The sequence below is a fragment of the Lepidochelys kempii genome, chromosome 7, assembly GCF_965140265.1.
Source record: "Lepidochelys kempii isolate rLepKem1 chromosome 7, rLepKem1.hap2, whole genome shotgun sequence".
Taxonomy (NCBI): domain Eukaryota; kingdom Metazoa; phylum Chordata; order Testudines; family Cheloniidae; genus Lepidochelys; species Lepidochelys kempii.
The window spans coordinates 61,414,974-61,431,093 of record NC_133262.1 but is presented as its reverse complement, the minus strand read 5'-3'; the positions used below and the strand labels follow the sequence as shown (position 1 = coordinate 61,431,093).

Sequence of the window (16,120 nt, the reverse complement as noted above, 5' to 3'; positions counted from 1 at the left end):
AAGGGTTTTTAGTCAGTTTATCTGAAATTGTATTTAAACTCATAGTTAGCTGAAATGTTAGACAAACAGTTGAGAAGGAAGATTTCTGAAGATATGCCTTTTCTGCTTAGGGCAGAGAGCTCTTTTTCCAGTTCTTTGGCTCTTGTAGGGGACACCTTAATCAAAAGCAGAAAATGAAACCTTATTATTTCTAAAGGTAAAACAAGCACTGCATCTGCCTTTTGGGGGGAGAGAAGAAAATATACGTAAAGTATATAAAGAAGCAAAAAAAGACAAATTAGGTGACTTATTTTTTGCAGATCACCTTAAATTAGGTGACTGAGGTGTGACTGAGTGTCTGCAGTAGCAAAATAAGAACAGCTTGCTGAGGACAGCTGTACGCTCCTTCCCACATTCAAAGGTTTTTACTTGGCTGTTCACAGGTTTCTAAAGTTGCAGTAAAATTAATGGCCAAGTTCATTTAGTGTAGAGGCCAAGATACTTCACAAACCAGTTAAGTACTGAACCGTTGATTCTTTTCAGAGTAGCAGCCATGTTAGTCTGTATCCGCAAAAAGAAAAGGAGTACTTGTGGCACCTTAAGAGACTAAGACGTGAGCTGTAACTCACGAAAGCTTATGCTCAAATAAATTTGTTAGTCTCTAAGGTGCCACAAGTCCTCCTTGATTCTTGTCACTTTGCCACTGTAACTTCCAGTTGTATGGAGAATTTAAAGGGGAGCTATGAGGTGCACGAACAGAGTTCTTTTCTTTTTTCTTTTTTTTAATTTCCTTATTTGTTACTAATAGCATCTCAGCTGACAGAATTTGAAAATATCAAATTCACTGCACATGACTGCTTAGGCAATAAGAATGGGCAAGTCAGTTTCTAATCTGTGCCTGCACTGCATTTGGACATGAATCTGCAATGTTCAGGCTACAATGCTGCAGAACATGTTGTGTTCCTTTAAAAAAGCTTCTGTGAAAATGGGGGGGGGGGGGAGAAGCATGGAAACATTTCTATTGGTGGGAGGCCTTTTTAAACTAGATTTATTTTCAGAACCTAAACCTTGGGCCTAAGTCGATTTTTCAGTGTCATTCTAGGCCCATTTACACTATGTGTTCAGCCATATCAAAGGGAAGCACTAACGTACTGTTGTGTCCCCAGTCATGGTTAGAGTATGACTTTGGTGTTGAAACAGAACTGTAAAAGGATACAGTTAACAGTGGTCCTTGTGACTGAGGTGTTTCTGTGGAGGAGCTTGGAAGGCAGGACCCATTGATGTGACTCTTATTTAAATTGAGCCAATGCAGGAGCCAGGCTCTGGAGTGATGTCCTTTTGAGTGTTTGTGTTGCTAAGAAGGTGAGCTGCTGCAGTTTGAACCTGTTGGAGCCTTATGTCGGTGAATTCATTTCTAGATATATTGCTACGGTAATCTAGTTGAACGATCACAGTTGCTCAGGTCACTTGTGGCTGGGCCTGAGTCTGACAAGCTGAGACAAGCATAGATTGAAGAGGATCTTTCTGCAGCCAGAGATTTATGATGGGTCCAGGATTGTGTCTATAGACTTGACTATCTGAGGAGAGGTAATATACTGGCAGCAAGTTCTTCGAAGCATTTTACTCCACTGGTATTGCCTCCATCCAAACCAGGTTTAGTTTCATCATCTTCTTTTCATCCAGCACTACTCTTTCCTTTAATATTTGGATAGCTGGGTATGATCCATGTATTGCTGAGTCCATGAGGCCCTATGATTTTACCTACTGGCTCCATGCAACCCATCTGTCAATAGTACTCCATAGGAGTGGGCTCTAGAGATGGAAGACAGTTTCCCATCATGACTCTTGTGGTTTGGTCGAAAAAGGAAGGATTGGAATGGTTTTTTTCAGTGTGCTGTTGCATGCCTGTGCTGTGTGTCTGAAATAGGACAGCTACATTTTATGACTGACCGTATACAAGGCCTTACAGATCCAGCAGTCACAGTATGGCTATACACCAAAATCCAGGGATAAGAAGCAGTCATCAGTATGTCCACAGATTCAGCTCTGTCATGCCCTGGCCTGAAGCTTTATTGGGAGAGATCCAGGATATTGGCAGTGGAGTGGGAGACAGCTCTTTACTCAGAAATGGGAGGTTGGACTCTGAGCATTGGGCAATGAGATTGGTTACATTGAATAATAATTTCTTAAGTACTTGTTGCATTTGGAATCTTTTCTGGGGGATGGTAGAATTTGCTCCCCAGAAAAGATTTCGGTTGTCATTTGATTTCATGCAGAGCTTTTGGGATTTCCTTTTGGGCCAGTTTGAGAGGAAGGGTGTTGTGTTTTTGGGCCTGCATTTTATGACTGTTTCCTGACACTAATTATTCACGACTTTAATATGGATTGCGCACATAGTTAGAGTTCCCATCTACACAACAAAATGCAGACATGCTTTAGCCATGTTGGGTCACAGGTGTCTCCTTTGACGTGTCTAACTGTATTTCTAGCACAAATGGGAAGCCACTTTTGTGTCCTTATTTTTTTGCAGCTGTTTACGCCACTGAAACTCAAGAACACATTTGTTCTGCCACCTTGCTCACTTAAATATACTCCAGGGAATATATTAAGCTTTTAATAGATTTTTAATACCAGAAGTGATTCATGATCTAGTCTGACCTCCTGAATAATCCACTTCATGGAGCGTAGTGACTCCTGTATCTTAGGCCTTCTCTCTACACTGGCAAGTTTCTGCACAGTAAAGCAGCTTTCTGCGGTGTGATTCCCGAGATGTACACACTACCAAACCATTTAGTGCACAAAAACTGCGCAGTTGCAGTGCTGTAAAAAAAAAAAAAAAAAAAAAACTACCCCGACAAAAGGCGTACAACTTTCTGTGCCAGGGGCTCCAATGCTGCGGTGCCAGTGTAGACACCCTGGTTGATTACAGTGCTGCAGTTGGCCTCCGGGAGGTGTCTCTCAATGCCTGTTCTTGCCTCTTTGGTCGTGGGTTTGAACTCTACTGCCCTGCCCTCAGGTGACCAAATGTGAGCCCCACCCCTTAAATTCCTTGGAATTTTGGAAGTCCCTTTCCTGTTTGCTCGGAGACGCATGCAGTGGTCTCCGCACATCGTTCCAGGTGACCTTGCCTGCTCCACGCACCAGGCGATCCCCCTCTTGGAGCAATGCCAAGCTTCTGGACCTCATCAGCATTTGGGGAGAGGAGGTGGTCCAGTCCCAGCTGTGCTCCAGCGGCAGGAATTATGATACCTATGGGCAGATTTCAGAATGCACGACAGGGGCTGTGACCTGGACACTCTGCAGTGCAGGGTCAAAGTGAAGGAGCTGCAGAATGCCTACCACAAGGCGCAGGAGGCAAACCACTGCTCCAGTGCTGCCCCCACGAGCTGCCGGTTCTACAGAGAGCTGTGGCGACCCCACCTCCACTGCGAAGGCCCCTGTGGATACTTCGGTGGCTCGCGTGCAAGTCGAGAGTGGACCGAGCCAGGAGGAGGAAATCTTGGATGAGGATGTGGAGGCGGAGGGGGACCCAGAGGCAGAGGATGACTCGGAGGTCAGAGCTGCATATAGCCAGGAGCTCTTTTCTACCCTGGAGGAGGCTAGCCAGTCACAGCTATTGGAGCTTGGTGAAGCACAAACAGGCAAGGAGACCCCTGGTAAGTGGCTTTGATTTTGGGAATCGCTGAAGCGAGTTGTTGGAGTCAGGAGGATTGCAGAAAGCAGGTTTGTGTCTGTATGATGCACTTACCACCATATGCCTAGTCTGAGCAGCGGAACAGGGTCTTGACTCCCTCACTTCACGGGAATCTCCCTCAGAGATCTCCAGGAAACTCTCATGGAGATACTGGGCAATCCGCTGCCGCAGGTTCTTTGGCAGAGCTGCTTTGTTTCTTGCCCTATTAAGGGTGACTTTCCCCCGCCACTCTGCTGGCGGGAGAGACGACTGTTGCGGCACACAGGTGAGCCGCATAAGGGTCAGGGCGGAAGCCGCAGTATTGGGGAAGACCCTCCCTTGATTCCCTGCTCACCCTCAGCAGTGAGATATCTTCCATAATGAACACAGCCTGTGGAAAAAGTGGGGACAGTAATGATGATGATGACTATAGTGCCGGCTCTCCCCAAGACCCACGTGCCTAGTGTACAGTACCGTCTTGGAACACTGATTTTTCCCCTGCAGTTACTCACCATTTTGGGGGTCTTGTGGCTCGTGTGCTTGCTTGGGGTCAGCCAGTTAGTGACAGGTATGTGAATAGTGGCTGTGTTTTAAATCACTGAATCAGTGGTCTGTGTTGCAAACAATACTGTTTCTGTAAAATGTTGCATTTTGGCTTCACAGAGATGACCTTGGGAGCCCAGCCTCCCTCTTTGTTATCGGCGGCTGAACAGCTGCGCAGAATTAGAAAGCAGCCATAAAGAACTAAAGAGGACTTTCTGCGTGATGTTATGATGCACTCCATGGCCAAAAAACAGGAACTGAAGGCGTGGCGGGACAGCGAGAAGAGGGACCAAAAGGAGAATGGGACATGCCAGAACAAAGCTATGGAGCGGCCCTTAAATGTTATGGAGTGCCAAGCAGACATGCTCCAGGCACTACTAGCACTACAAACCTAGCAGCTCCGTGCCTGCCCTCCCCTGCAGCTGCTGTAGCAAAACTCTTTCCCATGCGACCCCCCCAGACACCACCAACACACTCTTATCAACCTCCTGGCTCCATTCCACTCCTACCCTGTCAGTCCAGCCTTGCGGACTACCCGTACCCACTACACTCAGCACCCATCCCTCTGCTGTTTAGCTCTGCTGAAATACAGTACCCACTGCGCTGTACTCCAAAGGACAAGGTTGCATATGATACCTGGACATATACAAACCTTTAACTGTCCTGGGACCCCACCTCCTCCTAGGACCCTCCCTTTTCCCAGGCCTGACAGTGCTGATGTGTGTGTTTTGTTTCTCTGTCTCCTCCAATTGTTGTTTTTTAATAAAAGAATTGTTTTGGTTTGAAAGCCATCTTTATTCCATTAACTGAAAGCAAACAGAGCCCTGCAAAGTAACAGTCAATTTTCTCATCTGCACCAATCACAATCACTTCCTAGCTTTACAAGCACTGCATTCCTGAGCATAGCAACAAAAATATTAGTGGCTTTCAGCTTCACATTGCTGCCTCAAGGCATCCCTGATCCTTATGGCCCCATGCTGGGCCCCTCTAATAGCCCTGGTCTCTGGCTGTTGAAATTCAGCCTCCAGGCGCTGAGCCTCAGCAATCCAGCCCTGAGTGAATTTTTCACCCTCCCCTTCGCAGATATTATGGAGTGTACAGGATGCGGCTATAAGCATAGGAATATTGTCATCGGCCAGGTCCAGCATCCCATATAGGCAGCACCAGCGGGCCTTTAAATGGCCAAAAGCACACTCAGCAGTCATTCTGCACTTGTTCATTCTGTTGTTGAACTGCTCCTTGCTGCTGCCAAGGTTCCCCATGTATGGCTTCATAAGCCACGGCATTAAGGGGTAGGCAAGGTCTCCCAGCATCACAATGGGCATTTTGACTTCCCCCTACGGTGATCTTCTGGTCTGGGAAGAAAGTTCCTGCTTGCAGCTTCCTGAACAGGCCAGCGTTTCGAAAGATGCCTGCGTCATTCCCCTTTCCGAATCACCCTGCGTTAATTGTTGATGAAATGCTCACGGTGATCCACAAGTGCCTGGAGAACCATTGAGAAATGCGATTAATGGCCCCACACACTTCCGTCAACACGAGTCCAACAGTCGACTTTCCCACTCCGAACTGGTTAGCGACCGATCGGTAGCAGTCTAGAGTAGCCAGCTTCCACAGTGCAGTCGCCACGTGCTTCTCTGACAGGGCAGCTCTCATTCTCGTGTCCTTGCGCCACAGGGCTGGGTCGAGCTCCTCACAGTCTCATGAATGTAGCTTTCCTCATGCGCAAGTTCTGTAGCCACTGCTAGTCATCCCAGATGTGCATGATGATGTGATCCCACCACTCAGTGTTTGTTTCCTGAGCTCAAAAGCGGCATTCCACTGTGGTCATGAATGCCACAAGCAATCTCATGTCGTAGCTACTACGTGTGGCAAGATCAATCTCTAACTCCTCTTGCCTTTGTAGTTTAAGGAATAACTTCACTGCCACTTGTGGTGTGTTAGTGAGAGCGAGCAGCATATTGGTCAACAGTGCGGGATCCATTCCTGCAGCTCGAAGAGGCAGAGCACGCAGTACACAAACCATGGAAAGATGGCGCCAAATGCAGACAGAAGCACAGGGATTGCTGGGCTGCGAAGCAATGCATCACGGTGCATTGGGACAGGACTAGTATGCCCTGTGTCCCACTCCGCCTTCCCACAACTCTCAGGGGCAGAAGAGGAAGAGATGCTCTGTGGGATAGCTGCCCAGAGTGCACCATTCCAAATACCACTGCAAGTGTGAACACTCTATTGCGCAGGCAGGTGCCTGCGCAATATATAACAGTGGTTTCCCTTCAGCGCTCTCTAAGTAGTGTTGTAACTGCTGGCAATGTAACTCTGGCAGTGTAGACATATCCTAAGATGATGACTTGTATTTGAGCTATAACATATCTTCTAGTAATATTTTTCAGTTGTTAATTACACTAATTGTTAAACATTTGTGCCTCGTTTCCAGGTTTTCTGACCTGAACTTAGTCGTTGGCTCTTGTTTTCCCTTGTCTGCTAGTTTAAGTAGCCCCCCACTATCAGCTGTCTTCTGCCTGTATAGGTAAGAATAGACTGTGATTAAACTTCTTTTTGATAAGATAAATAGATTGAGCTCCTTTAGTCTCTCACTGTCAGGCAGATATTTCAGACACAAAGCATTCTTGCGGCTCTTCTCTGAAATCTCCAGCTTGCCAGCATCTTTCTTGAAGTGTGGCATCAGAATTGTAAAAGTCTCACCAATGCTGCATACAGAAGTAGTATCATCTCCTTCCTCCTACTTGCTGTTCCCCAACTTATACAGCCACAAATTGCATTTGCCTTCTTAGAGCACTGCGCTGGGAGCTCATGCTCAGCTGCTTATTCGCCATGACCGCAAGATCACTTTCAGAATCCTGCCTTCCAGAATAAAGTCTTCATCCTGTACTGTGATCTACAGTCTCAGTTCCTAGATGTATGAAGTGTTGAAATGCATGTGGTATGATTGTACCAAGTTATCTATATTGCCCTATATAAGTGCTTTATCCTTGTAATTACCACCTGTCAATTTGTCATTTGCAAAGCTTATCAGCAATGGTTTCATATTTCCTTCCAGATCATTGGTAAAGGTATTGAATAATGTTGGAGCAAGAACTGATCCCAGTGGAATGGCAATAATCCACTTTTTAATCAGAATGTTATGCAGTTTTAAATCAAATGGTTTCAGAAGACAAAAGTGTATTATGTCAATAGTTATTACTTTCATCAGTCAAACTTTTAATGTTGATTAGAATTAATTATATTTCCTTCCTTCAGTTCTTTGATAGTCCTGTATGAGTTAGTCCTGTATTTCTGGCTAACTGGCTTGTAATTTCTATCTTATCTTAACTACTCTTAAGCCTTGGCACAGCAGTGGCTTTCTTGGAGGTCTCTGGAACTTCCCCAGTATTCCAAGATTATTCAAATTTAACATTAGTGGTCTGTTACTGTAATGATAGTGAGTGTCGTGGTGGGAGAGAAGAAGAGGTTGAAGAGTGGAATGGGGACAGGAGAGTTCTGAGCTGGCACCGTCTGGCTCTGCAGTACATGCACTACGTGTGGTACATGGGTTGTGATCAGCTGGTGTGTGGGTTGATTTAAAAAGAGGAAGACTTCAGTCTTTATTCTGAGCTCAGTAACCTACAGAATTGCTTAAAGAACATGTGAGAAGCTCCACATGGCTATTTAAGATGAGTTAATTAAAGTTGCTAAGGAAAGCAGAAGGAAATTCAGAGACAAGAACAGAGAATTAATCTACCTTGATCATAATTGACTGCGTGAATTGTGCAGCAGTACTGACTGTTGCTTTTGAAGCGAGAGCATACAGGTGAAGGGGGCACTTTCCCCTTAATTTCTGTTCAGGGATGGAGAAAATGTCTCCATTGCCCACCCCGTCAAAGAACAAGGGTTAAAAAACCTCAAAATCTTGTGACTGACTAGAGGAGCAGCACTGAAAATACTACTCCTCCTCCTTCCTAGCTTCTGACCTGAGTGGCTCGACAGAGGAGGCAGCTGTAGAGCAGCCTTCTGCCTTTTGGTGCTGCTGTGTCCTAGGATGCAGATTACAAATATGTGTTGCAATTTCTCTTGAGTTTTAGATGTTGTACACAAGGTCTTGAAACAATTGATGTAGCGGATGGTGCTAAGAAAGCTTGTGCCTCTGAGTTGAGACATCTTAATACAACTGAGTGGGCAAAGCCCTTGTACGTGGGTCTGTGGAGTACTGGTCAGCCACATGGTACTAGCTCCTTCTCTTGATTTGCAGCTGACAAACCACAATTAAATGAAGTTTAAAATATATACAGTACTCTCCGAATATTATCCATGTAAGTATAGGATTGTCGTGCAATTCTGAGCAGGAATGGAAATGGTCTGTGATCGAGAATGGGAGAGGTGTGTCTGAAATGTTCTCTGTGAAGTTGTGGTCTGCATTATAAAAAGGTTTGGGAGCTTCTGCTAGTAAGAAAAATCCATAGGCGAGAGAGGGGTTAGGGAGGGATTTTCATTCACTGACAGCAACATTGGTGGATGACCATGTGTTTTGTTCCCACAGATGACGTTAGTATGACTATGGCCCAGCCTGGGGCGGTAGTAGCAGCTGCTGCAGGAGTCCTGGTTCTCCTCCTCTACTCCTCCATTCACAAAGTTGATGAGGGCCACCTGGCAGTGTATTACAGGTACTATTCCAATGAGTACATCCAAGGTTCTCAACATTCTGGGTTTAATTCTTTCCGTTATGGTTCATCCAAGGAAGGTCTTGTGTAAGAGTTTGCCCTGCTCCATGTTCTGTGCCTGGGCCACATCTCAGGATGGGCAGGAGGGCCATTATTGCTGACTAAAGAGGTAAAAAATGACAGTCTAATAATCATGAGATATTATAAAAATGTTTTCTGGTCTGTTTGGATTTTGAACTCCCCTGTCACCCTAGTGTGCATGAAACAATTATGGGGTTAAAATTCAGCTTTAAATGCATACAGACAGAGGCTCTAGCTCCCCAACTCCCTCCCCCAGTACCCAGGGCCTTTCGCATATCCCTGTATGCTTGATTCATAACTCCCACTCTTCCCATACCACTGTGTGCCTAGTCCCCAAGTCCCTTGCGTCCCCCTCTACTGAGAGTCCTTCCTGTATCCCTGTGCACCTGATCTGACTCCCCACTCCTTCCTGCACCTCTGTATGCCTGCTTTCCAGCTCCCACCATGCAGACCTTTCCTGAACCTCTGGGTGCCTGATCCTGAACTCCTTACCCTTCTTTGGGTACCTGGTCCGTGCCCAGCGCTCTGGCTTAGAGCCCTTCCCCGCTGCTCTGTGTGCCTAGTCCCCACCTTCCACTTTAGGAGGCCAGCTCCCAACTCTGTCAAAAGGGAGCAGTTGGGGCAAAAAACCTAACTGGCTTCAAGACTGAACTTGATAAGTTTATGGAGGGGGTGGTATGATGGGACTGCCTACAATGGCATGTAGCCAATCTGATTTTTAGCAGCAAATAGCTCCAATGGCTGATGATGGAGCTTAGCTCTGAGTTACTACAGAGAATTCTTTCCCAGGTGTCTGGCTGGTGGGTCTTGCCCACGTGCTCAGGGTCTGATTGCCATATTTGCAATTGGGAAGGATTTTTTCCCCCAGGTCAGATTGTCAGAGACCCTGATGGATTTTTGCCTTTCTCTGCAGCATAGGGCACAGCTCACTTGTAGGTTTAAACTAGTGTAAATGGTGGATTCTCTTAACTTGAAGTCTTTAAATCATGGTTTGAGGACTTCAGTAACTCAGCCAGAGATTAGGGGTCTGTTACAGGAGTCGGTGGATGAGGTGCTGTGGCCTGCCATGTGCAGGAGGTCAAACTAGATGATCATGATGGTCCCATCTGGTCTTAAAGTTTGAGTCTACGCAAGTTGTTTTTTGCCCAAGTTCTTAACTGAGTATGAATTACCACTGCCCTATTTATCCAGTTTGCCACAGGTCTTGTCTATCCTAGGTTTCTAGCTATACTCAATGTGTGTCGTGCACTGGGACCGTGACCCACACAGCAGGCACATCCCACACTGAACACAGATGTCCCTAAGGCAGCAACACTGGTGTAAAAAGTCCAGTGTAAGCAAGATCTTAATCTGATGGTCTTATTGATCCTGCTGATATTTAAGAATAGGGAATGAAGGAAACAAGTTACCTCGGTCATAGTCTAGCCGGTTGCTGAACTTCCCATGGGTACTGGCTGCTGGTAAACTACCTAGAGCAGAGCTCCCCAGACTGCTCTGTGGACTTCTTGCAGGCAGGTCATTGCCTCCTCCTATTCATAGATTCCAAGGCCAGAAGAGACCATTATGATCTCCTGTATAACACAGGCCAGAGAACTTGCCCCAAAAATAATTCCTAGAGCAGAGCTTTTAGGGAAAAAAAATCCAATCATGATTTAAAAATGATCAGTTATGGAGAATCCATCATGACTCTTGGTAAATTGTTTGAATGGTTAATTACCCTCACTGTTAAAATTTTTTTGCCTTTATTGGATCATATTTGACCTTTCTCTGTTAGATTGAGGCGTCCATTATTAATATTTGTTCTCAATGTAGTTATAGACTGTAATCAAGTCATCCCTTAACCTTCTTTTTGTTAAGCTAAATAGATTGTGTTCCTTGAGTCCATCACTATAAAGGCATGTTTTCTAATCCTTAAGTCATTCTTGTGGCTCTTCTGTGAATCAATTTATGAACATCTGTCTTGAATTGGACACAGTATTCCAGCATTGGTCATACCAGTGCCAAATACAGAGGTAAAATAACCACTCTACTCCTGCTTGAGATTTCCCTGTTTATACATCAAAGGGTCACGTTACCCCATGTGACTTCTGTATTGTACTGGGAACTCATTGTCTACCTCCCTTCCCCCAAAAAATCTTTTTCAGTCACTGCTTCCCAGGATAGATTATGGCCGACATCCTTACTTCCAGGATGTATGCTTTTACATATGTCTCCATTAAAATGCATGTTGCTTGCTTACTAGGCAATGCGGCTCACTCTGAATCAATGACCTGTTCTCTTCGTCGTTTTCCACTCCCCCAATTTTTGTGTCATCTGCAACCTTTATCAGAGATTTGTTGTCTTCCAGGTCATTGATAAAAATATTAAATAGCATAGGGCCAACAACCAATCTCTGCAGGACCCCACTAAAAACACTCCCACTCAGTGATGATTCCCTATTTACAATTGCATTTTGAGAGCGATCGTTTAGTCATCATTTAATCCATTTAATGTGCCATGTTAATTTTTACCTTCTAGTTTATAATCAAAACGTCTTGTGCAACCAAGTTAAAAAAAAAAAAATCAAATTAGTTTGACAGGATCTATTTTCCATAAACTCATGTAGATTGGTATTAATTATATTCCTTGACCTTAGTTCCTTCTGTGCTGCAGACACATCAGGCAAGTCCAGTTCCTCTACTGATTATGGTAATTTACTAGTTGTGGCGTTTCTTCCCAGGCAATGCCAACACATTCATTTTCCTCTATCACTGTCTTCTGCTGGTTCTTCATTGGCCTTACTCACTTTCTCTTTCTTACCACAAGTACCCAATTCAGTGCTTGCTGAGCATGCTTCCTATTGTCTATACAGTATACATGTCCCAACCACCTGAACTTTTTTCCCTTTGGTTCTATTTTCTAACGTCTTTCTGCTCTGTCAGCCCTCTTACTCTTGTGTGAATCATTCAGTGTCCTTTTCAGCCTTCTGGAATGGACATCCTCCAATCTCTTTTTGTTAGCTACTGTTATCGGCCAAGTCTCTGCTCCGTATAGCAGCGTGATCCTTACAATTGCACGGTATAATCTGACCTTTAGTTTGTGCAGATCTCTGTGTGATCAGACGTTCCTCCTTCCAAAAATGATGTTTGCTTTTCCTAATCTCATATAAATGTTTATTACAGCCACCTGAAAATGTCGTCACTGTCCCCAGCTACCAGAACTTTTCTATCTGTTGGATTTCTTTTCCCTCCACTTCTGCATTTGTTGTCTAGTTTCCTACCTTCATAGTCTTGGTTTTCTCTGCTTTTGCTTTCAGTACTTTTTATTTTTTTTTGGCTTCCTGTTCTGCCACAGAGGGCATCAAAACGAAGGGCAATCATTCTGTTCTGTGACGTACTTAGTAAAGCTATGTTGCCTGTAAAGTCAAGGTCTTGTAACTCATCTCCACTAATCAATTATATTCGTCCACCATGCTGCTTGTTGCCCACAACATCACCCAGTCTATTGCTAATGCTAAGAAGATTGGTTACAGGCCTAGGTGAGAGGTTCAGTATTGTGACTGGAGTTAGACAAGGGTGTGTTATCACCAGTCTTACTGCGCATCTGTCTCCATAGCTTGTCTGGTCTCCCATTGCTTCTAGCAATATTCCACAGGGTCTCTGTGAACCCTGTCGGATGTTTTCTTGAAGACGAGAAAGTTGATTAAGGTGGGTTTTTGCCATGCAGTAGTTTTTTTCAATGATCTGTTGAAGGGTGAATGCCTGTTCCCAGTGTGATGTACATGGATAGAACTTACCCTGCTAATTATATTGCTCTCCTTTAATTCTTTATTAATTGGGTGCTGTATTAGCAGCTACATTATCTTGCCTCGGATCAATGCCAGACTGCTAGGCCTATAATTACCCGGATTATCCTGTTTACTTTTTTGAATATTGGTACATTAACTTTCTTCCAGAACTTTCCCAATATTCCAAGATTTATTAAAAACCAACATTAATGGTCCAGCGAGCTCCTTAGCCAACTCTTAAAATGTTGAGATGCGTGTTATGTGGACCTGCTGATTTAAAATGGTCTAACCTTAGTAGCTGCTGTTTAATATCCTCCTATTTGTTTCCAGTTGCTAAATTAACTCTAACGTAAGTTAAATGTACATTATTTTCCTATTTTATTTTTCCACATAAACAATTGCTGTAGATACCACAGAGATTTTATGTGATTGTGGCTGAGAAGAGATGTCCAGCAGACAATCTCTCTCCTAAGATGTGGGTGACCCAGGACACTGTTTGGAGCCCCCAGTCCAAAGAGTACTAAATGCGGAAATGAATGGCAGTGTAATTGTTGCATTCCATAAATGCTGGGGAATGTAGAAGCGAAATCCCATAGCCTCCTTAACTTGGCCATGGTGCTCATCCTGCAGGTTTTGCTTTACACTTTAACATATGCAAATGGAATATTGAATTGCACCCTAATCAGACAAGCAGGAAATATAAGATCTGGGTTATGCTGGAACCGTCCCTTTTCCATTAAATAAATTGGGGTATTTCCTAGGTCAGCAAGCACAATGATGAATTCATCATCACTTGGGTTTTTAACTGCAGTGCAGACATACCCCACAGCTGGCCTGTGTCAGATGACTCTGGCTCACAGGGCTCAAGCTATGGAGCTGTTTAATTATGGTGTAGACATTAAGGCTTGGTCTCAAGCCCAGGCTCTGGGATCCCACAAGAGGGGAGGGTCCCTGAACGTCTGTGCTAAATTAACAGACCCACAGCATGAGTCCTGTGAGCCCAAGTCAGCTGACACAGGCCTGCTGTGGGTGCTTAATTGCGGTGTAGATGTACCCTTGGAGTCTTTAAAGTAAGACTGGATGTCTCTGTAAAAAAGATGCTCTAGTTCCACCACAGGGTATTGGGTGCTAAAGTGTTCACGTATGTAGTCGGGAAGAACAGTTCCTTTGACTGCAGGAATCATTGGGTGAGATTCTCTGGTCTGTGATACCCAGGAAGTCAGACTAGATGATCTAATGGTTCCTTCTGGCCCTAACATCTGTGAAAAATCACCTTGACCCTCAGTTATTACATGCTCCGCACAGTGGACAAAACGTCTGTTGTGTTGGGAGAGATTAGTGAAGAATTGAAGGGTTTTTTGCAGCCCCTGCAAAATGCAAAGGTCAAATCTGACTGTTCCTTAACTCCCTGTGTGGCTCATCACACAGCACACACCTGATAATGTTCTGCTGCACATCTTCAATTTTCATACATTTTTAAATCTTTTCAAATGTTCCTAACTTCATTTAAAATTTTTTGGACTGAGATGACCTCTCTTTGTCAAATTAGAAGTTTCAAAGTTCAGCTGTTTTGAGGTTTCTTCTGACTTCCCTCACAATGAGTGTAGTCAGGTTTTTTGGGGGCTTTTTTGAGTAGGAAAAGTATTTTTTTTTCTAATCTCTCCACTCTTAAATGGCTCAGCAGTTTTACCAATCTTTCTAAAAATGTCACCTTTTGGCAGAGACTGGCCATGGGAGTGTTCAACCCCAAAAATAAATCCTTCAGGAATTCTAAAAGTTTTATCTGGCTATTCTTAAAGGAAGCTGCTTTGTAGCCCTAACTGTAGAAGTTATCACTAGCTGCTGTATTCATTAAGTTGATAATACTTACGGCATCTGCTGTATGCTTGTCCCTTCTGCTCATGTTGTCAGGTGATCAGGGGTCATGTACTTCATGAGTTATCCAAATGGGATTTCATCTGGGCCAATCCTGTATTAAACTGGGGCCAGTATTTCTCCTGTCTAGAGCATAATTTTATCTGTGGTCAAAATGTTTGATGCATCTGTTTCTCATTTGGAGGAAACTGTGGTTTTAGAATGTGTCCTAAGACCTCATGCCTTGATGTAGGAGATTATTAAGATGTGGGAAACTATATACATGTACACAATAATTTGCATAAACAGACCCAGTAGGGAAATATTTGCCATGATTGGGTTTGTGGGAGCTGAAGCCCTTAAATGATGGTGTGGACACTGTCTGTGGTTGTGTAATGTGTTATAAGTCTGCCACTGCTTGGTTTAAAACATTCTGGGACTTTTTATCTCAAACCTGTGTGTGAAAGTTTTGATATAGTCCTCACGTTTTGGAAGCAGTTTCTGCGAATGGAAGGGTAGAAATTAGGGAGAGAACCCAGCACTTTCTATATCCTGTTCGCAAAGCCTGTGCTGGATTATTCCCTTCAGGGCTTTCTCCATTCTAGCTTCCAGTGACCCAAGTGGCGGGGCTCCGGCCACTTGCTTAAGAGATGATTCTATAGTTAATACTTCAGCTCTCGCTGTCATTAACCATTTGGGATAATCCAGGCTGGGCTTTTTTTCCCTCAGTTTTATCTCATTACTCTTGTCACCTGACTATCAGTTCATGCTTGGTATTATGGATAGTCCCCTGTGTCTCCCGCCCTCCTTGGCAGTTTATTGCCCCAGGCTGTTCTCTAGGTATTAATTGTACCTAAAGTTCTGTCAGGGACCCTGCAAATTTGATTTAATACCTCTTCCTTTGAATAAAGCACACATAGTGATAAAACACTGAGGACCATGGAGAGAACTTCAAGCTTTGGCACACTTACTCTTCATTCTTCCTTGCCAGTCCAAAAGTAGGGGTTCTAGTTCTTCCCATCCAGCAGATGGAGACAGTGCAGTTTTGATGACAACACACATCCTTATTAAAAGGATCCAGCTGTCACTCTCATTGTTTCTCCCTATAACCGTGGTTCTCAACCTATTTACAGTTGTGGGCCATATATGCGGCCCATAATGTGTTATGTGGGCCACATCCAATACTACCTGTATGGCCCTGACGATGTCACATGGGCCACAGCTCTGCTGATTGGGCCGCAAACGGCCTGTGGGCCACAGGTTGAGAACCACTGGTCTATAACATGTGGTGGTTATACATAGGCACTGCCATATGGGATCAGACCCTAGACTCATCTAGCCTCGTCTCCTGTGTCTGACGGGGCAAGCACAGGTGTTTCAGTGGAAGGTGTAAGAGCCTTCAGTAGCGGATGTATAATAATCTACCGCCACATTAGTTTTCATCCTGGTTTCTAATAGTTAGAGATTGGCTTAAGTCCTGAAGCAATAGGTTTAATATCCCTGCCACAATGTTTGTTGTCATTAACTATGCTAACTCTGGACATTCTTCTTATCCCAAGAATAAATGGG

The 16,120-nt window shown here is 44.3% G+C and overlaps 1 protein-coding gene across 6 annotated transcripts in view; it reads left to right on the top strand.

The window, feature by feature from the left end:
- Nucleotides 1–16,120, top strand: part of ERLIN1 (ER lipid raft associated 1) — a 75,375-nt gene that overhangs the window by 4,412 nt on the left and 54,843 nt on the right. For all 6 annotated transcript variants that reach the window (XR_012159938.1, XM_073353129.1, XM_073353130.1 and 3 more), the window contains exon 2: nucleotides 8,730–8,853. Coding sequence is in view for 5 of the 6 variants with exons in the window: in XM_073353126.1 (XP_073209227.1) it covers nucleotides 8,730–8,853 (124 nt within the window). In the remaining variant the exon portion in view is untranslated. The remainder of the gene's footprint in view (nucleotides 1–8,729; nucleotides 8,854–16,120) is intronic.